The 26,419-nt window shown below is 37.4% G+C and overlaps 1 protein-coding gene across 5 annotated transcripts in view; it reads right to left on the bottom strand.

Annotated features, from left to right (window-relative positions):
* Positions 1-26,419, bottom strand: part of YEATS2 (YEATS domain containing 2) — an 88,792-nt gene that overhangs the window by 12,411 nt on the left and 49,962 nt on the right. For 4 of the 5 annotated variants that reach the window (XM_081302355.1, XM_081302354.1, XM_081302358.1 and 1 more), the window contains 8 exons: positions 21,961-22,219; positions 19,516-19,677; positions 17,350-17,534; positions 16,401-16,559; positions 10,937-11,113; positions 8,606-8,792; positions 4,282-4,410; positions 3,708-3,806 (listed from right to left, as the gene is read on the bottom strand). In XM_081302355.1, the coding sequence (XP_081158481.1) occupies positions 3,708-3,806; positions 4,282-4,410; positions 8,606-8,792; positions 10,937-11,113; positions 16,401-16,559; positions 17,350-17,534; positions 19,516-19,677; positions 21,961-22,219 (1,357 nt within the window). The remainder of the gene's footprint in view (positions 1-3,707; positions 3,807-4,281; positions 4,411-8,605; positions 8,793-10,936; positions 11,114-16,400; positions 16,560-17,349; positions 17,535-19,515; positions 19,678-21,960; positions 22,220-26,419) is intronic. The other variant, XM_081302357.1, reaches the window with a different exon arrangement.

Genomic DNA, 26,419 nt, shown 5'->3' with positions numbered 1-26,419 from the left:
TCAGTGAGGAAACTGCCCCTCCAGCTGCTGTGGGGACGCAGCCAGAAGACTGAGATGGCTTCTGTCACCGCAGGGCCAGCACACAAGGGAAGAACTGTTACCTTGGGTCTTGGGGGAGCAGCTCCAGGCTCATGACAAGGTGAGGGCAATAAAATGGCTTTTTAGATATTTCTTAAAGGGCCACAAACACTGTTAGGTAAGATCTCTCTCTCATAGTCACTCACACACACCCACAACAATGAACAATGCCCCATGAAAATATAGCTAGCTGGCCTATTATTATTACTTTTTCAACATCATCTCTTCATTAACTTTTGGCATTTTCCTAGAGTTCTGAGATACAAAGCAGAAAGCAAAAATCAGATCAATTGTGCTTAGAAACTTCCAAGCTAATCATATTAGGCTTTCAATATTACAGGTTGAGCATACTTAATTCAAAATCCAAAATTTTTTGAGTACCAATATGATGCCAAAGTGGAAAATCCCATCCCACAAAACTGTTTCATGTATCAAATTATTAAAAATACTGTATAAGCTGGGTGTGGTAGTGCACCCCTGTAATCTCAGTGACTTGGGGGGCTGAGACAGGAGGATTGCAAGTTCAAAGCCAGCCTCAACAACTTAGCAGCCCTAAGCAACTTAGTGAGACCCTGTCTCAAAAAATAAATTAATTAATAAAAGGTTGGGGATGTGGCTCAGTGGGCAAGCACTCCTGGGTTCAATCCTCAGTATCAAAACCAAACCAAACCAAACCAAAAAACTGTATAAAATTACCTTCAGGCTATATGAATAAGGTACACATGAAACATAAATCAACTTCATGTTTAGACTTAGTCCCAAGGTATTTCTCATTTCATTATGTAAATACTGTATTCCAAAATCTGAAATCTGAAACACTTCTGGTCTCAAGCATTTTGGATAAGGGATACCCAGATTGCACTAAATCTACTGATAGAAGACAGCAATGGCTCAGGAGCATGTGCCTTCCTTTCTTTCTACTGTCTAATTTGATTTGAAAAATCATGATTATACAGCTACTGCTTCTGTCCCAGCTGCCCTGCCTCCATTCTCTTTCCTTGACAACCCACTCTGAACATCCACATTAGGTAACTTTCCAAAAAAGACTTTAGTCATCAGCCCACTCAATATTCTTCAGTAATTCCCTTTAACAACAGGGATCTACAACTGAGATATACATCTTTTTTCTTCTTCACTGATGCATAGCAAGCATTCAATAAACAAACCCTGAGTTCAAAGAATTTTAGTATACATACGTATACATATACTTGGGTACCCACCATTCAAATCAAGATGTATCCTTCCTGCCTCTGGCAGCCTACCTTATGCTTCTGGCAGTTCATCTCAGACAAAGATGTCTACCTTTTGCCCATTTAAAAATCTGTAGTTCTGGAATCATATTGTGCATGCTTTTTTGTGTGTGTCAACACCATTTTAGCTATTATGAGTAGCAATGCATGCCTTTTGGTTGACATATGCATTCATTTCCTAGAAGTGGATTTGCTGGAACTGGAACATAGGATGGGTATTTAACTTTATTAGAAACTGCCAAACTGGTTTTTAAAGCAATTGTTTCAATTTAGAAACCACTAGCAGTGTATCCAAGTTCTAGCTGCTTTACATCCTTGCCAACGCTTGATATTGTGAATCCTTTTATTTTAGAGATTCTGGTCTATTACTATGCTTTTATTTACTTTTCCTTGATGACTACTGAGGGTGAATACTTTTCCTTATGAGCTATTTGGATGTCCTCTTCTGTGAAGCAACTGTCCATATTTTTTTTGCTCATTAAAAAAAAATTAGTTTCAGCCGGGCGTGGTGGCACATGCCTATAATGATGATAGGTATGGTTCTACCTACAAAAACAGGAAGTAGATCTCAGTCAGCCAACCCTGTGTTAGGTGAGTACTTAGTAAATTACAAATACATCTCTTTCTGAGATTCTCATGACATCCTGGCATGTTTGAAAGCAGCCCAGAATGGTGGTAGACACATATTATTTCAAATTCTAACTTCACTGCTTTCTAGATTCAAGAAATATATACTTAATATCTCCAAACTTGCTTCCTCATCTGCAAAATAGGCATAGAGTGGGCAACAGCTATGCTGAAGTATTGGAATAAGAGCCTGTGATGGCCATAAAGCAGCTAGAATGGTGCTTGGCACACTGCAGGCTCTGAACACAAGAAGCTGTCATTACTGGACACATTATACATAGCAAGTGTGTTGCTGAAATTCATATTATTGCTTTTTTTTTTTATTGATTATTTAAAGCATTACATAGCTCATGATATATCATCTTTCATACATTAGACTCAAATTGTGTTTTGAACTATATTATTGCTTTTTATTGTTGTTGTGACATTGGGGATTGAACCCAGGGATGCTTTTACACTGAGCTACATCCCCAGTCCTTTTTATTTTTTATCTTCAAGTCTCCATCCTTCTTGTCACTATACTGAGCAGCTGGGATTACTGGTGAACACACAGTGCCTGGCTACTGCCTTATTCTTGTCGTCAGGAAAGTACCCCTGCAAGATCACCAGTCTTGTCCCTCCTTTACTATAACTGGCTCCCCAAATGAATCTCTTATTGGTCTACTTCCCCCCTCCAAAATCCTCTGAGTCCCTGTCTCCACTGTTTCCTTAATCTGCACCCCCACTGACCTCTCCACAGGTAAAATGCTCTGAAGCATATGGAAAATAACATCCCCCAATAAAAGGGAAATGATGGCTCCCAGGGAGAAAAGGAGGACAGTGTGATGCAGGAGGGGAGGAGGGGAAGGCAAACAATTGGCCCCAATCTTCCATCCTTTCCCAGTAACATGGAGTCCGGAAGGAAAAAGCAAACAAATGGGCTCTGGATTTTTATCCTGGTAACAATGAGTTTTAAGCTTTTACAACTGTTTCCCTGAATTGAGTTTCCAGCTTTTATAGCTGTTTTCGTGAGTTAGATTTTTAACCTGCACAACTAGTTTCCTGACTGCCAGCCAGCACATCCCAAGTCTCCAATGATTAATTCACCCCCACTGTAACCTATAAAACACAGACCCTTCTGTAACCAGTTGCCATTTTCTACCCTGAAAATGTGCCACGTGCCATTCCACCACTGCTTAATAAAAACAGCTTGTTGATCTGTTTGAGGTCTACTCCCGTTTTCAGTTATGTTGCTTACAAGCTCTACTCTCCTTTTTTTTTTATTATTTATTTTTTAGTTTTCGGCGGACACAACATCTTTGTTTGTATGTGGTGCTGAAGATCGAACCCGGGCCGCATGCATGCCAGGCGAGCACACTACCGCTTGAGCCACATCCCCAGCCCCTACAAGCTCTAATCTTTAAAGTCCAATTTATAATCCATGCCCCACACAAAGTCTTGTCCCCTCCACATCCCAACAACCCTGATTAGACATACTAGACTGCAATATTTCAGCAATCATTTTCCAGACCACTTATCTTTAATTTGTCAATCATTGCTTGCTGTTAACTACAGCTCTCTTCAACCTGATTATAAAGTCTTAGAGGGCAGAAATGATGCTTTACAGATCTATATTCACTCAATGTCAAGTCTACTAGATAAGTAGCCATTAACTATTTGCCAAGTGACAGATGCTGAAAATTCAAAGAACCCAGACTAAAGTAATGTCATGCATAAAATTTCAGGACAAAAACACCATGAGATCCTACATACCTTTTGCAACAGCTGCTGGAGCAGAGCTGGGGACAGCTGGAGTTGGGGCAGCTACAGGCAGAATGGTAGGTGATTTGCTGGTAGAAAATGACTGAACCACTAAAAGGCAAAAGGAGGGGGATATAACAGAGATGGAAATTACTTTTAATAAGGATGATCTAACTTCCATGTGGCAGCCCCATATTAGACTAATAGCACAGTCTCAGGACAATGGGAATGGTAAGGTCCTCATTCAGTGATCCAACAAGTTGGGCTGTTTATTATTAGTACCAGGGTAAATGAACTAAATCCTCAACTGGAAATTGTGGCTTGTCAGGAAACTAAAAAACAAAAAGCCAATTAGCCTAAATTCCCACAAATACTTAACAACATTCTCCCTTGACTCAACTTTAGAAATGGGCAGCTATTTAGAAGCCGGTGGATTGTTTGGGTTTTACTTTCAGCCCCAGAGTTAGTACCCGTAGGCCAGGATGTGTCACAGCTAATGGGAAGGCTATACAGGGCAAGCCATCACCAAATAGTAGAACCTTCCCCAAGGTGGACCTGTGTGACAAAACCAGGGGTGAGGTCATACCTTTATTCACAGGCATCAGTATGGTCTGCACACCTCCAGAGGTGTTTACACTGAGTGGTTTGAGCTGGCTGGGAATCGTGAGGACAGCCTGCTGGGGATTGGACTGACTGGAGTGAATCTTTAACAATCCTAAAATAAGTTGGAAAATAAGGCCAAGCTCAAGATTAGATGTTTCCTTTAAGCCTCGTGCCCTTTCTGCCACTCATGTTTTCTCCCAAGAGAAGCTTCCAGGACATTCACCTTTCAGGAAATAAAGGGCTGGTGGGGCTGGGGATGTGGCTCAAGCGGTAGCGCGCTTGCCTGGCATGCGTGCGACCCGGGTTCGATCCTCAGCACCACATAAAAACAAAGACGTTGTGTCTGCCGAAAACTAAAAAATAAATATTAAAAGTCTCCATCTCTCACTCTCTCTTTAAAAAAAAAAAAAAAGAAATAAAGGGCTGGAAGCAAGCAGCAAATGAAGCTGCAGAATTCACAATCTATCACTGATGTGATAATAATGATTTATTTTTAAAGTGTCCTTGCCCAATCACAGAGTAATACAGAAAATTTTGCAAATAAATGCAGGATTAATAGAAAGGATAAAAGGCCACCCAAAGTCCTACTGCAAAGATGACTGGAATCAACATTTTAAGACATTTCCTTTCCATGTCTGTTTTCTATGACCATTTATTTGCTTTGTATATAGCAATGATGCGTGCACAATGAACACAAATTTTGTATTTTGATGTAGAAAACTGTCATTCTCCTACTTAAAAACTTATTCTGGGGCTGGGGTTGTGGCTCAGAGGGAGTATGCATGAGGCACTGGGTTCAATCCTCAGCACCAGTGAGTAAAATAAAGACACCGTATCCACCTGTAACTAAAAAATAAATATTAAAAAAAAAAAAACCTTATTCTGGGTAAAGAACGTCTCCAAAATTGGCTTCAAATTATTTGGGGTCCATTTTAATCAGGTCCCTCTGTATCTGCATCTTCTTCCATGGTCCCTTCATACCTTTTTTGGGGGGGAGTGGGGTGGGTAATCATGGGGTGCTTAACCATTGAGTCATACCCCCAATCCTTTTTATTTTTTAAAGTTGTAGATGGACACAATACCTTTATTTTATTTATTTATATGTGGTGCTGAGGAGTGAACCCAGGGCCTCACACATGCTAGGCAAGTGCTCTACCACTGAGCCACCACCCAGCCCCTTTTTATTTTTTATTTTGCATTAGGGTCTTGCTGAGTTGCTTAGGGCCTTGCTAAGTTGCTGAGGCTGGCTTTGAATTTGCAATCATCCTGCATCAGCTCCCGAATGGCTAGGATTACAGGAGTGCACCACCATGCCCAGTTATACTTTTTTTTTTAGCGCCACCAAATTTATTCAGTAAAAGGAAAACGCACCCTTTGCACCTATACTTTAATCTGTATATCTTGATTTATATTTCCTATCTTTATGCAGCCTCTATTTTTCAAACATCAAATGTTCTCTATCATTTTAGAAGGGTCATCCTCTTATTTATCATAAAGGTAATTTCCATAGCTGTCTTTGCATCACAAATTGCTCCAAGTGTTTCAGAAGGGATGGGGCTGGGGGGTTGGAATAACAAAGAAGTTTTACTGGAAGAGCACAGCAGACACAAACATATGACAACATCTACTAAAAACAGCACTGGAGGCTATGGGTATGTTATGGCCTACAAGGACAGCAGCTGGTTTGAACTAAGGAAAAAAAAAAAAAACCTTAATTTTTTTTTTTTTTTTGACCAGAGATTGAACCCAGGAGCACTTAACCACTGAGCCACAACCCCACCCCTACTCCCTTTTTTTAAAATTTTGAAACAGGGTCTCTTGCTAAATTGCCATGGCTGGCTTTGAACCTATGGTCCTTCTGCCTCAGCCTTCTGAGCTGCTGGAATTAAAGGTGTGTGCCACCACACCTGATGGAAAGAAATCCTTTTAAATTCTTTCTAAAACAAGGCCTTCAATGAACAGAAAAATTTTCCTTTGAAACAGAGAAATGTTAAATCAGTTAAGTAGTAGTACTTATTGAGATACGTACTCCCTTGGGGAGTACAATTATGGTCTGGTGTTTCTGTACTTTAAAAATTCTTATTTTTATCAAATTATTATGTGGTACACAGTTTAAAAGTTAAAAAAAAGGACACAAAGCCTTAAAACTAAAACCTGTCACCCCTTGTTCCACCCCCTAATTCTCATCTAGTTCCAGTAGCATCCATTTTTTTTTTTTTTTTTTTTTGTACAGGGGATTGAACTCAAGAGGCACTGAGCCACATCTCCAGCCCTATTTTGTATTTATTTACAGACAGGGTCTCACTGAGTTGCTTAGCGCCTCACTTTTGCTGGCTCTGAACTCTCAATCCTCCTGCTTCAGCCTCTCAAGCAGCTGGGGAGCATCCACTTTTTAACGCTTTTGGTTCTTTCTTTTAATATGTACCTCAGCAATTTTAAAAGAATGTGTATGGTACAGGCTTTGATTCACTGATTTTTCATGTGACCACCTGACTAATGAGGTTGGCCTTGAGGCACTTTCACTCACTCCTCCCCACACTCCAATACTACTCTTTGATTATCCAGATGAGTGTACTCTGATATCATAATTCCATTTATTTTCTGATGTTAACAATTTCCTCCCTTATCATTTGAAAATTTAGTTTTCTTCTAACCTTTTCCCAAGTCTTTCCATCTCCTTCCAGAGCGCTTTAAGCTAACCCTTAATAGAATTCTGCATATGTCAAACCCCCTCCACAGTCTACAGTTCCACTTCTCAGAAGAGAAGCCCTTCCAGGAGCTCTGATCTGCTCCACTTTGGCCTGGTGCTTCCTAGAGCTGCCACACAGCTCTCAGTCATGTACTATCTCTGCACTATTACGCTTTACCTTTCTTCTAAACTGGATCTTCTATTTTCTCTGCTCTTTTTTGGTTTATATGTCTTCATTCTGCATATGTTTAAGTAATGTCTTTGGACAGTGTATAGAAAATACATTAGAAACTTTGTCAGAAAATAATTCTACCTTTACTCAAAAATGATCTTGCTGCCTAAAGAATTCTAGAATGAAAGTTATTTTCCCTAGAATTTTGAAAAGCAGTAAGTTAGATTCCAGAACTGCTATGGAACTTAATGAAAATATAATGCAGCTCCTGAAATTTTTATTTCTTTTTCTTTCAAGAAGGACACAGTGGTGTATGCCTATAATCCCAGCAACTCGGGAGGCTGAGGCAAGAGGATCACAAATTCAAAGATAGCCACAGCAACTTAGTGAGGCCCTGTCTCAAAATAAAAAAGGTTTGGGAATGTGGTTCAATGGTTAAGTACTTCTAGGTTTTTTTTTTTTTTTTTTTTAAAGAGAGAGAGAGAGAATTTTCAATATTTATTTCTAGTTCTCGGCAGACACAACATCTTTGTTGGTATGTGGTGCTGAGGATCGAACCCGGGCCGCACGCATGCCAGGCGAGCGCGCTACCGCTTGAGCAACATCCCCAGCCCACTTCTAGGTTTAATCCTTGGAGTGCGCACGCACACACACAAATTTTGCCCTACATAAAGAATTAAAAGAAACATTTTTATGGGGCCATTTAGTGCCGGCACAAAGGTATCATACATTTTGCCAAATCTCAAGCATATCTATCCAATATAATAACTAACGTCAAAAATTATGAGTTAGAGTTAGTGAAATATATATATATATATATATATATATTTTGTTCATAAGAGGAAATAAAAGTATGCTATTTTATAATGAATTCCAGTCAAAATTGATAATTTATAAAAAAGAAATGGGTTCTTTAAGGAGAGCAAACTGTTAGTTCTCCATAAATTACATTATGAAGACAGCTAAAATACCCAACAAAATTTCAGGTGGCTACAATTTTATTAAATCATTTAAAAATGATTATTCATCTAGGTGTGGTGGCACACACCTGTAATCCCAGCTACTTAAGGTGAGGCAGGAGGATGGCAAGTTTGAGGCCATCCTTAGCAACTGAGTGAAACCCTATCTCAAAATGAAAAGTAAAAAGGCCTGGGGATGTGCCTCAGTGGTAGAGCATCCCTGGGTGCAAACCCCATACCACCGAAAAAAAAAAAAAAAGTTTAATCTGTAAACTGAATAATTATTTTTAATGATAAATTTTAAGTCTTGGACTTGGAAATTTGTATATACATTTTAATATAAGAATAATTTATCTAAAAAGCAGGTATCTGTAAAATATTTCTGCGTTATATTTTAGTAACTTATTAAACAAAATATTAAGACTTTCCAAAAATATTCTAGCCCCAGGTAAAAAACTGAGAGAAATAACATCATGATACAACTGACCTGATACTGTGGCTTTCCCTGAGATGGGGTTTGGTGTGGACACCAGGGAGGTGGCACTGACGACAGTGGGAGCTGCAGCCTTGCAGGTTCCCACGGCGGCCTGGCTCACACACACTTGCGGCTGCCCAGTAGTTTTCATTACAGAACCAAGGGTAGAGGATGAGCCAGGGACTGCTCCTTCAGACTGCTTACCCACAGGGCCAGAAATGAAGAAATTAAGAAGAAAGCAGTGTGACTTACTTGGAGCAGTGACTGCCAGACAGCACACTCAGCAAATACGAACTATTAGTTGTTATTATTTATTAAATGTCATGCCATTAAAAAAAAAAGTATGGCTTCTCTAATCAGTGATTTCTATGCTTTTAGATTTCATAGACCAGAAAAATGAGAGTGTATCGTAGTGTTACATTAAAAAATAACTCACCATCTATTATTTCAACACCAGAAAAACAGAAAGAAATATTCTCAGAATGTAAAAATGAAATAAAATGGGCTTTATTAACAACTAGAGTTTTAAAATCTGTCACTTCATTCAAGAGACATCTACTACATGGCAGGCACAGTATCAAATGTTAGAGCTCAGAGCTAAAAGCCCCCAAGGAAGAGTGGTCACCAGAATGATGAGTGCCACTGCAGGCATAGGTGCACGGCACACAACTGAGAGGGAAATCAATGCTTTTGACTAGGGATGCAAAAGGGAGGGTACTGGAGAATGCTTCAGGTAAGATACAGACTACTTTAAATGACCCTTCAATATTCAAGTCAAAGATGAGAGAGGAAGGAACATTCTTGGCAGAAGAAAGCAGGTGGAAAGTCAGAAAGTGTATGCTAAGGAGCTTGCAAAGCAGAGAAGCACAGAAGCAGCAGCAGCTGTGGAGTGTGAAGTCAGATGGTAAAAGTGCTTTGGAGTCCCAAGACAATTCATAGGAGAAATGTCTTTTCAACAAATGTTGCTGGGCCAAGTGGATATTTACATATGAAAGAATGCAATTTGGTTTCCAACTCACACAATACATGACACCTCAAAATTAATCAGAATTAAATATAAAATAGAAGAAAAGTAAGCTTAAATTTTGTGACTTTGGATTAGGCAATGGTTTATTATGACGTGACACCAAAAGAACAAGAAAAGAAAAATAGATCAATCAGATTTCATCAAAACCAAAAACTTTTGTGGTTCAAAGGATACCATTAAGAAAAAAAGCTCAGGGTGGGAGACATTTTTTGCAAACATGTAAGAGAGTTGAATCTAGACTACATGAAATATTCAACAATTTAATAACATACAGATAAGCCAACTAAGAAATGGACAAATGATCTGATATTTCTCCAAAGCTAAATAAATGGCCCATAAGTTCATAAAAAATATACTCCATATTACTACCTATCAAAGAATTTCAAATCAAAACCACAATGAGATACAACTTCACATCCATGAAGATGGTGATGATTTTTTTTAAAAGGATAACAAGTATCAATCAGGATGTAGATATTGGAACTCTCATACATTGCTAGAATGACTATAAAATGGTCAGCTCTTGGGAAACAGTCTGCCAGGTCTTCAAAATGTTAAACACTACTTTTCATATGAGCCAGCAATTCCATTCCTAGACATACTAACTAGAGAAATATTTGTTTATGCAAAAGCTGGTATATAAATGTTCACAGTAGCGTTATTCATAATTGTTAAAAAGCAGAAAACAGCCCAGATGTCTGTCAACTGATGAATGGACAAAAATGTGGTATGTCCATAAAACTGAGCATTATTTAGCTACAAAATGGAATGGAGTATTGACACATGCTATAACATGATGAACCCTGAAAATGCTATGCTAAGCAAAAGAAGCCAGACACAGAAGGTCACATGTTGTATGGCTACATTTATATGAATGTCCAAAATAGGACTATCCACAAAGAAAGAAGGGTTAGTGATTATGTAGGGATAGGGTAAGGCCAGGGGAGTGACTGCTAATGGGTATTCGGTTTCTTTGGGGGACAATAAGAATGTTCTGGAATTAGATGATGATAAGTACAACCCAGTGAATATAATAAGAATCAATGAATTGCACACTATAAAAATGGGAAATTTTATAGTATGTGAATTATATCAATTTTTTTTAAGAAAGAACAACATTATGACTGAAATTGATTTCCATGCATCTGTGAGTTTGTTGGGATGAACCCAACTACTATGTATAATTATAAAGCTCTAATTAAAAAAAAAAAAATTCCAATTTAAAAAAGGCACAATGCTGTGCCTCTTGGGAATCTATCTTCCTTATGTTCCTCCTTTTTCATGTTTCATGATTTTCTACTGCAATGCTAACTCACCTGTTGTGCAGGACCATTGGCTGAGAGGGTCACAGCAGGGGAAGTAGCAGTTGTGATAACTCCTCCTGCTACCCTCAGCATTGTGGTTCCAGGCTTTGAGAGTTGTGAAGTGGCTGGCACAGACTTCAAGGTGCTATCAGATATTTTCATTAGAGATGCCTGTCCCCCAGCTGCTGCCTGCAGAAACAAAAGGGACAGAGTAATAAGGTAACACTAAGAGACACAATTTATTGTTTATTTACATGTGAGAGCACATCCAAGGAAGTCTTGCTAATTGAGATTAGATGAAGTTTTTATGAACCTAAGAAGTCTAAATTTAATGACCTTTGACTTATAAATGCACTAATACAGAACAAGTAAATGGATTAGTTTACAAATTACCATGAAACTCAAACTCGGGGCCAGACTCAAATGGGTAAGTTCAGGGGCTCTAGGCTCTATACTGGCTTAGCATTTTAGTACTGGAGAACCACTCAGCAAATATTGTCTCAGTGGTCTAAGTCAAGGCTCAGTAAACTTTCTTTTTTTTGTAAAGGGAATAAACAAACATTTCTGGCTTTGTAGACTACAGAAATCTCTGTTGCAATTCCTCAATTCTATGATGACAACATGACACAAGTGTGGCTGTGTTTCAATAAAATGTTATTTACAAAAACAGAAAGTCTTGGGTGTAGTTTGCGGGCCCCTATCTATTACTTAGTGCCCAAAATTTATGTCACTAACAAGCAGATACCATTTTTTTCAGTTTCTGAGAGCTTACTGCCTGCCGGAATGTTAGAAAAAACTTACATGTATCTTATGTCATTCATAAATTGTTATTCTCACTAAATAGATAGGGCTGATTTTAGTTCTGCCTTAGAGGAGATTAAGCTCAGTGACTTTATCAGGGTCATACAGCTAGCTAGTAATTGAAGAAGACCTGATTAGAATCCAGAAGGACCAGCCATAGCATAATTTGCAATGGAGTCTTATACAAATTAAAACCACAATAACATATCACTTCACGGTCACAAAAATGCTAAAATTAAAAATGACAATTCTGCGGTTGTGGCTCAGTGGTAGAGCACTTGCCTAGAATGTGTGAGGCACTGGGTTCGATTCTCAGCACATATGTAAGTAGATAAATGAAATAAATGCCTACCAACTAAAAAAAAATATTAAAAAATAGTATCTTAAAAAAAAAGAAAAAAGACAATCCTCTGTGTTGGTGAGGATATGGAGCAACTCTGATGTTATTTATGGGAGAATCAAATGGTACAACCACTCATAAACATACATTAGGCTATCTGAGTTGTTCTTCTGCACAAAAAGACCTGTGTAAGAATGTTTATAGTAGTTTAATTCATAAGACAAAAGCTGGAAATAATCCATGTCTGTCAAGAGTTATGCAACAAAATATATTCAAAAATTAAAAAATATAAACTACTGATACACACATCCATCTCCTGCCCTTAGACATCAGAGCTCCTGGTTCCTGATCCTTCAAATTCATGTGCATGCCCCAACTCCAAAGAGCTCTCAGGCCTCTAGCCTCAGAATGAATTATACCACTAGCTTTCCTGGTTCTCCAGATTGCAGACCTGACATATCTGGGACTTGATCTCCATAATCATGAGCCAATTTTTAGAATAAATCTCCATTTATATATCTATCTGTGTGTGTATGTGTATATATATATCCCATTGAAATGAATCTCAAAGAATTATGTTGAGCAATAGATGCTAGACATAAAAAGAGCATATACTATGTAATTCCATTGAAGTGAAGTTCAAGAACACATAAAAACTGATCTCTGATGAGAGAAATAGAAAAGTGGAGAGAAATAGAAAAATGTTTTAGAGTGAAATATTCTATATATTGATTGGAACAGTGATTGCATCTATTTATTTATGTATATATTTCAAAACTCACTGAGCAGTACATTTATAATCTGTGCATTATTTTATATGATTATACTTTAATCATGACTGATGAGAGCTAAAACTAAAAAAGAATTTAAAACTTAGTTGTTTTTTTTTTAAAGATATACATGGCAGTAGGGTGTATTTTGACATATCATACATACATGGAGTATAACTTATTCTAATTAGGATCCCATTCCTGTGGTTGTACATAATGTGGTAAAACTCTAAATGTGGGCTGGGGTGCAGCTCAGTGGTAGAGCGCTTGCCTAGGCTATAAAAAAGTCCTGGGCTTGATCCTCAGTATCTCTTTCTCGCACACATACAAACATATACACGCGCATGTGTGCGCGCGCGTGCACACACACACACATACACACACACAGAAGGAGTAAAGAAACAAAAGAAAAAGAAAAAAAGTTTGAATTCTCTTATACATGAAAATTGGGTTGCTTCCAAAAGATCTGAGTTGCTTCCATAGATTTTAATATAAAGTACTGTTGTGATGGTTAATTTTATATCAACTGAGTGAGTGGAAGGGATACCCAGATACCTGGTAAACCATTAATTCCGGGTATTTTCAGAATAGATTAGCATCAGAGATGTGCCCTTACCAATGTAACATCCAATCTATTGAGGGCCTAACAACAAAAGGTAGATCAAAGGCAAATTCTTACTCTCACTCTTTGAGCTGGGGCATCCATCTCCTGCTCTTAGATATCAGAGCTCCTGGTTCCTGGTTCTTCAAAATCAGGGGCATATCCTATCATGTGCATGCCCCAACTCCAATGAGCTCTCAGGCCTCTAGCCTCAGAATGAATTATACCACGAGTTTTCCTGTTTCTCCAGACTGCAGACCTGACATATCTGGGACTTGGTCTTCATAATCATGAGCCAATTTTTAGAATCTCCATTTATATATATATGTGTGTATATATATATCCTATGGTTCTGTTTCTCTAGGAAAGCTAATAAAATGTAATCTATAAATTACTTTTTAAAAAATATTTATTTATTTATTTAAATTGTAGATGGACATAATATCTTTATTTATTTTTATGTGGTGCTGGGGATCGAACCCAGGGCCTCGGCATGTGCTAGGCACTCTATCTCTGAGCCATGACCCCAGCCCTTTTATTTCTTTTTGATGCAAGAATTTAGAATAATATATTTCAAAGTACTTCTAATTATTGCCATTGAGTTTTTTTTTTTTTAACTAATCAAGAAAATTAGGTACAATGAATGCTACTTTTGGGATATGCTAAGATTTTTTTGGTGACCAACTGCATAATCAACTTATTAATGTTCCAAAGGCATAAAAGATATATATATAGTGTTAGAAAGATACATAATTAAGCCTACCAACAATGCACTATGGTATGGGTATGATTTGATTGTATATGTGCAGGAAGCTTGGTCCCCAGTATGGCAATGTGAATGGGCTGGAACCTTTACATGGGAGGTATTATTGGAAGGTGAATAGGTCAGGGATTAATGCTGGTTTCATGGAGAGGGCTAATTCTCACAAAATCAAGTTGTTACAAAAGAACAGGTCTGACCTCTGAATCCCTCTGGCTGTCTTGCCACGTAACCTCTTCTTACATGTGCTCCCACAAGCATGCCACCTACCATGTTATGATGATGATGCAGCCAAGGTGACTCTCAGCGGAGGCTAAAGAGATGTGGCCACCTAGTCATGGACTGTCAGTCTCCAAAACTGTGACCTAAATAAACTTCTTTCTTTACAAATTACTCAGCCTTGGATATTTTGATATAGCAACAGATAACAAACTAATATACTAATACAGTGTTATTCCAATTCAAATTCTTATCCAATTAGTTGAATTCTCAAATATATGCAAATAAAAACCTTTTTATTAAGTTCTCTTCATATGGTAATAGTTTTTGTACCCTGTGTAATCACTGCTACACAGTTCAATGCATAAATAATCATACCATTTCATTTTTATTGTGGATCTTTTTTGAATTTTTTAGGCACTGGAGATTTAACGCAGGGACACTTTGTCATTCAGCTGCATCCCCAGTCCTTCTTATTTTATTTTTTATTTATTTTAAGACAGGGTCTCACTAGGTTGCTGAGGGCCTTGCTAAGTTGCTGAGGCTGGCCTCAAACTTAGAATACTCCTGTCTCAGTCTGATGTGCATCACCACACCCAGCTCATTGTGGATCTTAATTTTGATAACTAAAACTATTTTTCTGTTCCAGGTTGAGAATGGGGGATTGAACACAGACTACAATACTCCTCCCAGCATTAAATCCACAAAAAATGGTAGCAAAGATAAATAAGTTTATTATATTGACTGCTCAAAAGCTAGCTGAGGAACCCCATAGTGGATAAGCAATTATAGAAAACAAAAGTCTACAGAAAAAACAAGAAGAAATAATATCTGAACAGATCTTTGTCTATTAAATAAATTCAAGCTGCAGTTAGTCAGACCAGATAGACATTACAAAGAAAACTACTGACCAATATATCCTTTGTAAAAAATTATAAACAAATTTCTTTTGTTAAAAAATATTTATTTTTTAGTTTTAGGTGGATACTATATCATTATTTATTTTTATATTATGCTGAGGATTAAACCCAGTGCTTCACAGGTGCTAGGCAGGCACTATACCACTTGAGCCACAACCCCAGCCCCATATAAACCAATTTCATCAAACTAAATACAACAATATGTTAACAAAGGATAATATATAAAAACCAAGTGAGGTTTATCCCAGGAATACAGGTTGGTTTAACATTAAAAAAAAATGAAAATAAAAACAAATCAATGTAATTAACAAACTAAAGAAAAGACATATAACCATGCTCAACAAAGAAAGTGTCCATTAGCAAAAATCTAATATTTATTCCGATTTCTGAGAAATGCTGAAATATATAGTCACAGAAAATGCTGTTTTGGGATGAATGGTACGTATACAATCTATATTCTGTACTTTTGTCTGTAAAATCTGGTAAATTTTGGAGATTTAGTTATAGGATCTTCCTACAAATGATTATGATGTTCCTTACCTAGTAAAAATTTGGATGTTGTTCTTGGGTTTATACTAAACAATGCTGAAGAAACATACCCCAAACCCATTAGAGCACTAACTTACTATATTATATTGTGGCTAAATCATCTATTACACTATTCTAAATCTTTCATAAAATCTCTCCAGAGAAGGGATACAAATAAAGTATCAAAGAATCTTTGGTTCTTCTAAGGAAATATATATATTTTTTTCTTTCTCAGAGCAGTGATTTTATAATTCATCAAGGTTCTCATTTTACCTTTTCTGTCAAATTTACACCTCATATTATTAACTATATAGGATCCTACTGTTTGTATATCTGAATACCTCTTGGTCTTATTTTCTCATTCCAGGTATATTTTCCCAACCCTCAAGACTTATTTTTAATTTTCTATACTATTTTATTGTTCATTTTCTCATGTAAACTTAACTTCTTATAGTTTGTGTAAAGAGAGAAGCTATAAAAAAGTAATTAAATGCCACAATCACCACATAATAGGAGTGTGTGCGGGTACACCTTTACCTGTGTAAACAAAGTGGTTTTCTGTCCAGAGATAACTTTTAAGGTCTGCTGTCCCTGCGCAGAAGATGTGCTGACTCCCAGTGTTCCCTGGACCACTGACCCAGTAGTCAGTTGTTTTCCTGATGTCTGAGGTGATGGCTGGCCGACCAAAAATGTGCCCTAAGTTAGGGGGAGAAAAAGAATTAACCAGGAATTTGTTAAATTCAAACGAATAGCTCTAATCCTTTAAATCAAAAGAACCCAAGTGACAAGCTACAATGCTCTCCCCTTCATCCTTTGACTTAGTTAAAACAACTGAAAACTAAGTCAGCTCTAAGTATAACTAACATATAACTAAGAATAACTCCACTTCTTAAACTTTGCACAGTAGTTATACTGCTGGTTATTGGAAAGTTAAGTTCTGCAATCTAGTTTCCAAAGGTGGATTTAATCAGATTGATAACTATTCATCCTTTTCAATAGGAATGTCTAGAACCGAAATACTACTATGTTTCTTAGAGGAGAATGAAAGATTTCTAGGACAAGGGTAAAGAAGGTGGAAACCTGTTTCTTACTGAATCTGACCCTACTCAAAATACCACTACTTGATACTCTCTCTCTGGTTGCACTCTTCTAAGAGCAAAATTTCAACTGTATGTTAATACTGTTTATTACTTCACGGATTTTGGAAGAAAATAAACAAAATGGCAAGCTTTCTTTGAGGCAGAAAGGTCTGGATTTAAATCCAAAGTTTACCATTAGCTTAGCAAGAAAGTCTTGTATAAATTAGTTAAGTCTTTCTGAATCTATTTCCTCATGTCTCAAAAAAACCCCCCAAAATATAGATTTATAATATGGGTAAAATGTAAGTGTTACTGGTCCCAGAGCACTAAAGGCAAAGGAACTTTAAAAATTAAAGGCACTTATCAGATAGCTAAATGGTTTAAAATATGAGGCACAAGTAACAGACCTGGGGAGTTTGCTTGAGGATGTAGGATGTGTAAGTCAGGTGCTGGGAGATCCCTCCAGGGCCAGTGGTGCCCTGGGATCCTCCTGTTCCTCCACTGCCACTGCCTCCAGTACTGCCACTGCTGCCTCCACCTCCACTTCCTCCTGCAGCGCCACTACCAGCAGTGGCTGACCCCGACTGGAGGTCTGCAAATACAATGAGTGACAGCCATATCATAAAGAGTCAAGCAATGGTTTAACAGGAAAAAAAACAGGTGAGTCCAGAGATGCTTCCCCTGTAGCACCATTCCTCCTGCTTTCCATACTTTTCTTTCCTCTGTATTACGTCTACTCTGTGACAAGATTGAGGTGAACTTTCTAAAGTCTGAAGTTAAAACTAAAATCTACTTACAGGTATCTGTAATCTGAAATTTTGATATCCAAAATGTTTTGAGCACTGTGACACTGAAAAAGTTTGGGATTTTGAAGCTGACTTCAGATTTCAGATTTTCAAATTAAGGATACCTAATTGGTAAAGTCTTTGCAAATGTTGCAAAATCCCCCCCACCAAAAAAAAAAATCTGAAATACCTCTAGTCCCAAGCTTTGTTTTTGCAGTATTGGGGACTGAATCCAGGAGCGCTCTACCACTGAGTTACATTCCCAGCCCTTTTTTATTTTTCAGATAGGATTTCCCTTAAATTGCTGAGGCTGGCCTCAAATTTGCAATCCTCCTGCCTAGTCCCCCAAGTAGCTGAGATTACAGGTATGCACTGCAATGCTCGGATGGTCCCAAGCATTTTGGATGAGTAGTTTGTACATGTAGTTTGAATTTGAATGACAGCTGACTACATTTCAGCTCTAAGTATAATGAACAACTTATCTTTGATAAGCATTTTGACTTAGTAACATTTTAATCAAATCCCCCCATTTATAATGACTCAAGGACCCCCATTCTATTTTGCTTTTCAAATCCCACTTCGGAGCCTATGGGTTTGTTTTACTTCCATTTGTGTGAGATAATGTCTACAAGCTACCTAGATTATAAATATTTAAATATTTACTTAATAAATATTAGAGATCAGCTTCCTTCCCCACCTTAATTCTGGTGACTATTATAAGTGGAACAGATTCCTTCCCAATGGTACATTTTGATCCTGAGGACATCAGAAAAATCTAAGTAGCTTTCTGGGTTTTTTTCTGGAACTTGCACTGTTCTTTTCTTACGTAGCTAACTTTCTGACATTCTCCTGCTTAGGTATCAGGAAAAACATCAGGGTGAGAGCGGCAATGACTCATTACAGAGAATAAACTACACAATGCACTTGCCAAAAATTTCCTCCTTTCCTTCCATCTGTCCTTCCTTCCTTCCTTTTTTTTTTTTTTTTTTTTTTGCAGTCCTAGGGATTGAACACAGGGGCACTCTTCTACATTCCCAGCTCTTTCTATTTTTTATTTTGAGAGAGGTTCTCACTAAGTTGTCCAGGCTAGCCTGGTATTCACAATGCTCCTGCCTCTGCCTTGTGAGTCACTGGGATCACAGGGTGTGCTACCACATCCAGCTGGGTGTTAACGAGTCTCACTGATGCACCATTCTACCTCTGATCAGAGGAAAATCATTCCTTTTACCCTTTCCTTTTCAACATGATCTAAACTGGTTTTCTCTAAATTTTTTTATAACTAGCTAATTTCCTTGGGGCCTTAATATATACAAAAGTAGGGTGAGCTTGATTTCTCTTCCCATCTCCAAACTAGCAAATACAAGTACGTCTAAATAACAGCGAACAGAGATATTTAATACCAGTCCTGTTCATTCCCTTTAAAGTGAAAAGCAGAAAGACCTTCCCCAGGATTCACCAGATGATTTTCAGATACCACTCCAAAAGGAACTCTCCACTACAGGTCAGTTAGACATCCCCACACAACCTCAACAATCAAATCCTACCCCAGCGTGATCTGTCACTCATCCCAAACTGAATAGGGAAACCCAAAATAACCGTGTCACCTCCTAAGACTATGATTGATTATTTAAACAGCTTCTAGCTAAATTATGTGCACATTTTTAAATCCATTTGGACAGAAGCTACCACCACACCACCAAAGAGAATCACAAAAATGCTCCCTGGAGCCGGTGAGAACTGTCCCTCAGCTAGACCTGAGGAATGACCAAATGATTCAACAATACTGACTAGCACTGTTGGTAGCTCGCAGGATGGCTCCTTGAGGGATCAGCAGCAGTTTTCCTTTCCCTGAAGGGTTCTTGCTGTTCGTGGTAAGGTACAGTTTAGTGCCTGGAGGCAAATTTGCCAGGTTGGCCAAATTAGTGGCTGGTAGCTGCAATGTTGCCATCACTAAAATGGTAAAGAGAGAAAAGGTGGAAAAACAGTCCGATTATTAGATCTATCAGCAATACTCTAAAATCAAAATACAGAGTAATAAAGTACTTAATTTTAAAACACTAACAAATAGCAGACTGAAGTTTGTTTCCTAGATGCTTCAGGTATTCTTAAATATCTTGCTAATTAAAAAATAATTAAGACACTAGTAGCACCTACCACAAACCAATTTATATTGTATATAAACAGGCTGATCAGTTGCTAGAACAGTTCTAGTTTACACCTATGTTCATTGTAATTATTTTTACTAATTCTGGATACTGAATCCAGGGCCTCACGCATGCTAAGCATGCTCTACTACTGAGCTACACTCCCAAGCCTCTCATTGTAATTATTAATATAGTGACTTTTTACTCTCAAAAATACTGTGGTTTACATAATTAATGAAATACTCACCCTATCTATGGATGAATACACATTTTACTCCATTTGTTTAATGTTCCTTTAGTCAGTTTCTAGTAAGAGATGAATTTACTAATTTAAAACAAGACTTCCAGCCTCCTTTACTTTCCGAGAACTAAGAAATGCTACGGTCAGTCAATGCTGGCACATTATTATGAAACCCTAATTCATCTTTTTAAAAGTCTGATCTAAGTCAAAGAGCTTTTACTTACTCCTTAAATTTTACTTATCTATGCACAATGGCTATAAAACCTCTATAGGAGTCTTAAAAGGGATTGAGATATAAAATTTTCTGTAGTTACTTTAAATCAATAAAATCTCCATGATGCAGTGTATAGAAACACATGGGTCAGTCATAGAGAAAGGCTTCCACCAGCCTGCTGGAGTAGTTCTTATCCTCATTACCCTTGCTGTGAAGCTCCGGGATCCAGGAACTCTGGAAGCTGCCCCCAGATATTAGAGACCACAGCTAGCTCTAAAACCTTTCTATTATTAACAGAACTCAACAGGGCCATCTCAATTTCAGTCAGCGCCAGAAGTCACCCAGCATGGCATGGCAGTTCCTGATCTGATTTCCTCTTCCCTCCTTCCTTCCTACCTCTTTGACCAAGTGGCCCTGGAATTCCTGCTGTGATCATAACCTTCCTCAACCTTTTTGTGGTAATTAAACATGTCAGCCTCTTTATCTAGGGGTTAGTCATCTTACCTTAACATGTGAAGAGTAGGCCCCTGGAGGGGAGCCTTTGTACTCTGTAACTGGGCTTTCAGACCATTACCACCCCTCACTCCTGAAAAAGCCCCAGTTTTTTTGAGGCTTACTGCAGGCTCACCCACTGTTGCTATCATTTACCAAACTCCCAGTCACTCCCTACACTAAAGACTAGCATTCTCAGTGAACACTAGGGATGACTTATTTATTCTCCGGCTTCTCATCTGCTTCATCTTCAACTTCAAAGGTCATTCCTTTCGATCTATCTTACGTATTCCCCCCAGCCACTTGTTGGAGATTGAATCCCGGGCATTTGCACATGCTAGGCAAGTCATCTACCACTGACCTACATCCCCAGTCCTTTTTGAGAAAGGATCTTCCTAACTTGCCCAGGCTAACCTTGAACCTGTAATCCTCCTACCTCAGCCTTCTGAGTAGCTGGGATTAGAGACATGTGCCACCATGCTCAGCTCATGCACTTATTTTTAATGCCACAATGTGAACTCTGCTATCATTAGCAGTGCACCACCTATGAAATTTCTATTTTGGATATGCATTACCTTCCAACCTCCCAATTGACTACAACAATTCTTTGGCCTCACCAAGACCTTAAAAATTAACAAACGTCTAATGTCATATATATATATATATATATATATATATATACAGCCCTCACAGAACTAACACATCAAAGGTTAACATGTGTTTGTGTTCAAACTTCTATTTGATAGATATCTATTAAGTTGGGTATCTCAAAATGTTGCTGGATATAATCGGACCAGGATTTTAAGACTGAAACATAACCCAAAGTGAGGATGAGGACAGATGAAAATTGTCCTTTAGACCTAAAAGTAGTATCAAGAAATATCCTCTATTTTTATTCTTCTTCCATGTATATCATGCATATTATATATAAAAATATAAATAACAGATATAATAAAACTTAAAAGCAAACTACTTACAAACCTCTATATAAAAAGTTTCATTAAAAGGAACATTTTTATACACTTCTTATAGTCTCAACCTGACAGAATTTCCAAGTCAGAATCAAACAACAAATAAAATCACTAGCAACAGAAATTTTGGACAGCGATGCTGCTGAAAGAGACCCAATTAGGATCAGTTACCTGAGCCCTGGGATCCACTCTTCGGAGGGCCAGCGGCAGTGACCTGAGCCTTGGTTAAGGTCTGGACCGGCTGAGCAACAATGGTTCCTCCACCTCCACTCACAATTGCTTTGGCAACTCCTTGGGTCACAACTTGCTTTGGACCAACTGCTTTGGCGACAGAAGAGCTGGCCTTGGCTACAAGGATCTGGCCACCACTGATTGCCACAGCCTGCTTCACTGCTGAAGGTAAGGCAGACCCTACCGGCACCCCAACAACCTGTACAAAACAGAGGAGAGTCCAGCAGTGCTTCTTCTCATAGCCCCTGCAAGAGCTCTGGGAACAGAGGAGCCACTCTGTTCTAGCAAAGAGCAAAGCAAAAGCCTGGATATGACACACAGAGTCTAATTCAGTCCTCCAGCAAGGCTGCTTGGACAGATATAAAACGACAACATTTCTTACATTTTGGATATTGTAATAATAAAAGCTTACAGGCTGTTATCCTAACCTCAACTACTTTCTAGAACTTCCTATGACTATAAAATAATACAAGATTTTTAATAGAAAATCTAGGAAGTAAAAAGAAAAAGTTCTACACAACCAGAAATAGTCTCTTAATATCTTTAATATATATACTTCCAATTCCTCCTAATATATATTTTAAAAAACAGGACTGGGATCACACTATACGTATAGTTTTATGTTTATTATCCAACATTTTCCATTATTATAAGGATTTCCCAATGTTATATTTCAAGAACATTTTTATACTGAGCAAAATAATAACATTTGAATAATATACGACAATCTATGTAAACATTTCATTACTATTAGAAATTCAGGTAATTTTAAAATTCACATTATGAAAATTATATAAATAAAGATTTTCATGTAGGAACTATAAACTCCACTAGATATTTTTAAAAATCATTTTTCCCCCCAGTGGCCTCTTCTATATTATCCCCATCTGAAATAACCATTTCTTCTTTCCATCTCTAGAATTCCTAACAACACATGTCATTTGTTATATGGCCTCTTCCAACTGAGCTGTAAGAAGAGTTACCTCTTTCTCTTTCTCTCCCATTGCTGGGATTAAACCCGGCGTCTCCTCCATGCTAGGCTCTACCACTCAATTACACTCCCAGCCCAGAAAAGTTATGTTTTTCTGTCTCTTTCTAGTCTTTCTTCTCCTTAAAGTTACATTTGATTCAAAAGGAAAAAGCTTAAGCAAAAATAATATTTAATTGATTTTTTTAAAAAAAGACCCTATGACCCAAATAATAAAGTTAAGAACTATCTGGTTTTCAAAGTAAAGTGAACTCTTTTAATTAAGAAAATATTACACAGGTAAACAAAGCAAACTGCAGGATGTTAAGTTAGAACAAACAATTTAATTGATGGCAAACTGAGTCAGGGTTTGCCATTCCCCAGCTCTGTATTTCATAAAAGAACTGATCAGAAACTAGATGAAAAGACTCATAAGGTTATAAGAAATGCAAACAATCTTCCTTCTAAAGGCAAAAAAGATAGTAGATAGTACTTTTCACCCATCAAACTGGTAGAGAAAAAGTAGTTCTTAAAAAGTCTTAATAACATCAAGAATTGCTAGAGAATATGATGAAATAGAACTTTTTGTTCACTGCTCACAGAAAGATAAATTTGTACAGCCATTCCAGAGAGACACTGGCTATCTACTAAAATTGAAAATTCACATACCCTATGTAGGAAGAATTCTACTTTTAGGAATACAGAAACCTGAATATACAGAAATTTTAAACATGTGCTCAAGGAAACTTATACAGGATGTCCAAGGTAGTATTATTTGTAATTACAAAAAAGCTACTGGCAACTTTAAGGTTTACAGCATATAAGAACATTCTTAATGTCTACAGACAGAGGAAGAGACAATGGAATATATATCACACACAATTAAAAATGGATCAATGAGACCTACATAGGTCTGCTTTAACAGACTTTAAATGATATATACTGAGTGAAAAGGCAGTTGCGAAAAACCACAAGTATCTCTTACGTAAATCTTCAAAACACAAACATCATGTTTTCTATGGCTATATATTTATGCAAGGAAAGTACGGACTAAAAGACTACATATCAAATTCATGATAGTATCATTTCTTGGAAGAACAAAGTGAACTTGACATCAATCATGTTCTATTTGGAAAAAAAAGATCTGAATATGAATATGCTAATTCAGAGGATATGCAAATGCTTACAGTACTTTGTATATTTATTGAAATTTTAGATCCTCTTTAAAAAATAAGATTATTTAGGAGGTAGAATAAAAGTATATGCCATATACAACTGATGAATGGGATGCTCTAATTAATTACTATATCACAATATAGTAATATGACATTATATAGTATATATTAATACATTATAATTGTATATACAGCATATTACTATGATTGTAATATATACTAATATATATTTGCCATGTGTCTGGATAATATGACTGATGTAAACAAAATAATCCCCTTAAACTAATTAAACCACAGTGTAGCAGAAGAAAGTGTATATAGGTTTCTGTAAGCAGAGAGACCTGGTTTCCTTGTTTAAGTCCATCAGCAGCTAGCTGGGTAAGTTATTTAACCACTTTGAGCTTTAGCACTAATCCTCTTATTTATAAAATATGGGTAATATTTGCCCCACAAAATCAGGAATGAGAATAAGTATAAAATGCCCAGCTAACATGAGAGCTGCTGCTAACATGAACTCTTGCTATTAACAGATATGACACATTTAATCTAAGAGCCTTATAAAATATGATATCCCAAATTGGCCATAGGAGGGCAGTCTTGACTAACAGAGCTTATCCAATATGTGCACACCACTCATAAGATGACCCCTCACCCTGACACCATTTGTTCTGGAAAACTGAGAATGGGAAAGTCTATATTATTTTGGGAAAAGTTCTATGCACAGCTGATGACAGACACTACAGAGGAGAAAGGGTCCTTAAGCAGTACATCATAATCCCAAGCTAGTTCTTCGTTTTTAACAAAACAACATTTTAGCCTAGAACCTAAACTTACCTACCACTCTCCTCTTCCCATTCCACAATACTTCTCTGGGTATTGCTAATTTCCTTCTAGCTTTACAAAACAACTAGAAGGAAATTACACCTTTGTTCTGTATTTGTTGTTATTCTATTTCTACCCTGTGAACATAACTTTGGCAAGTGAGAATTTAGCATTCTAAAGGGGAAGATTTATCCAAGGTAATAATATTATTTGTAATTACCAAAAAAAAAAAAAAAAAAAAAAAAAAACCAAACAAAAAACAACTATTCGCAACTTTAAGGTCTATAGCATGTAAGAACATTCTTGTATATGTGATTTTTGCCTCTAGATATTCAAAACTACAGCCAACTGTGCTCAATAATAATTGTTACCATGGCATTGTACATAAGTACACATGACATTCATATCAGATGTTATTTACTGAGCACGTGTTCTCTGCTAGGTCCTTTACATATGACGCTCTCTCATTTTCCTAAGCTCTGAAAGACAAGAGGTCTTTCACTAGATGAAGAAACCAGAGTTCACAGAGATTAACCATGTCATACAAGTAATGAGTAGTTACTAGTAATTTCAAAGCTCATGGTCTTTTTACCACACCACACTGCTTTCTTCCCATGTGGAATTTACTTATCCCTCGGCTGTCACTTTTCATGTTGAAGGTAGCACCTCCCTTTTTTTCTTTTTTTAATTGTTTCTTTTCAGTTACACATGACAGTAGAGTCCATTTTGATATCATTGACAAGCAAGGAATATACCTTATTCTAATTAGGATCCCACTCTTGGTGAAATTCACAGTGGCGTATTCATATGTGTGCATTGGTAAGTTATGTCAGATTCATTCCACTGTCTTTCCTATTCCTATCCCACCACTGTTCCCTTCATTCCCCTTTCTGTAATCCACTGATCTTTTTTTCTTCCCACTCCCCATCCTGCCATTGTGGACTCAGTTTCATCTATCACAGAAAACATGGTAAGAAGAGTTTCTATTGTGCCAAAATGATATGGAAGAACAATGATGACATTTTCCACCCTCCTGTTTTCAGGCACAGTTACAAGGAATGTACTTCAGCAATAACCAAGGATGGTATTACCTTGCAGACAGCTCATTATCTCCTAAATATCCTGGGTAAACAGTGGTGTCTTTTCTCATGCTCCCTTTATTCTTTGCAATTCTTTCACTCTGCTGTGGCACTTCTTCCCAGGTGCCCTTAAGCCTTACTCAGGGCATTTTAGCACAAATCTGTTTTTTCTTAGTCTTATGTTACCATTAGGTACATAGCCATGTGACAAGACAGAATGTCTGCTCAGCATTACTGGATGAGTGGAATGGTCTGAAGTCAGCACACATGGATTTAAACCCCTGTCACTCACTAGCTGTATGCTCTTAGGAAGCTGCCATGCTTCTCAGTCATGATTTATTTCTGCATTTGTAAAA

The sequence above is a fragment of the Spermophilus citellus genome (assembly GCF_964194105.1).
Source record: "Spermophilus citellus genome assembly, chromosome: 7".
Lineage (NCBI taxonomy): Eukaryota > Metazoa > Chordata > Mammalia > Rodentia > Sciuridae > Spermophilus > Spermophilus citellus.
Note: the sequence above shows the minus strand (reverse complement) of the source record. Positions and strands in the feature narration are given on the sequence as shown.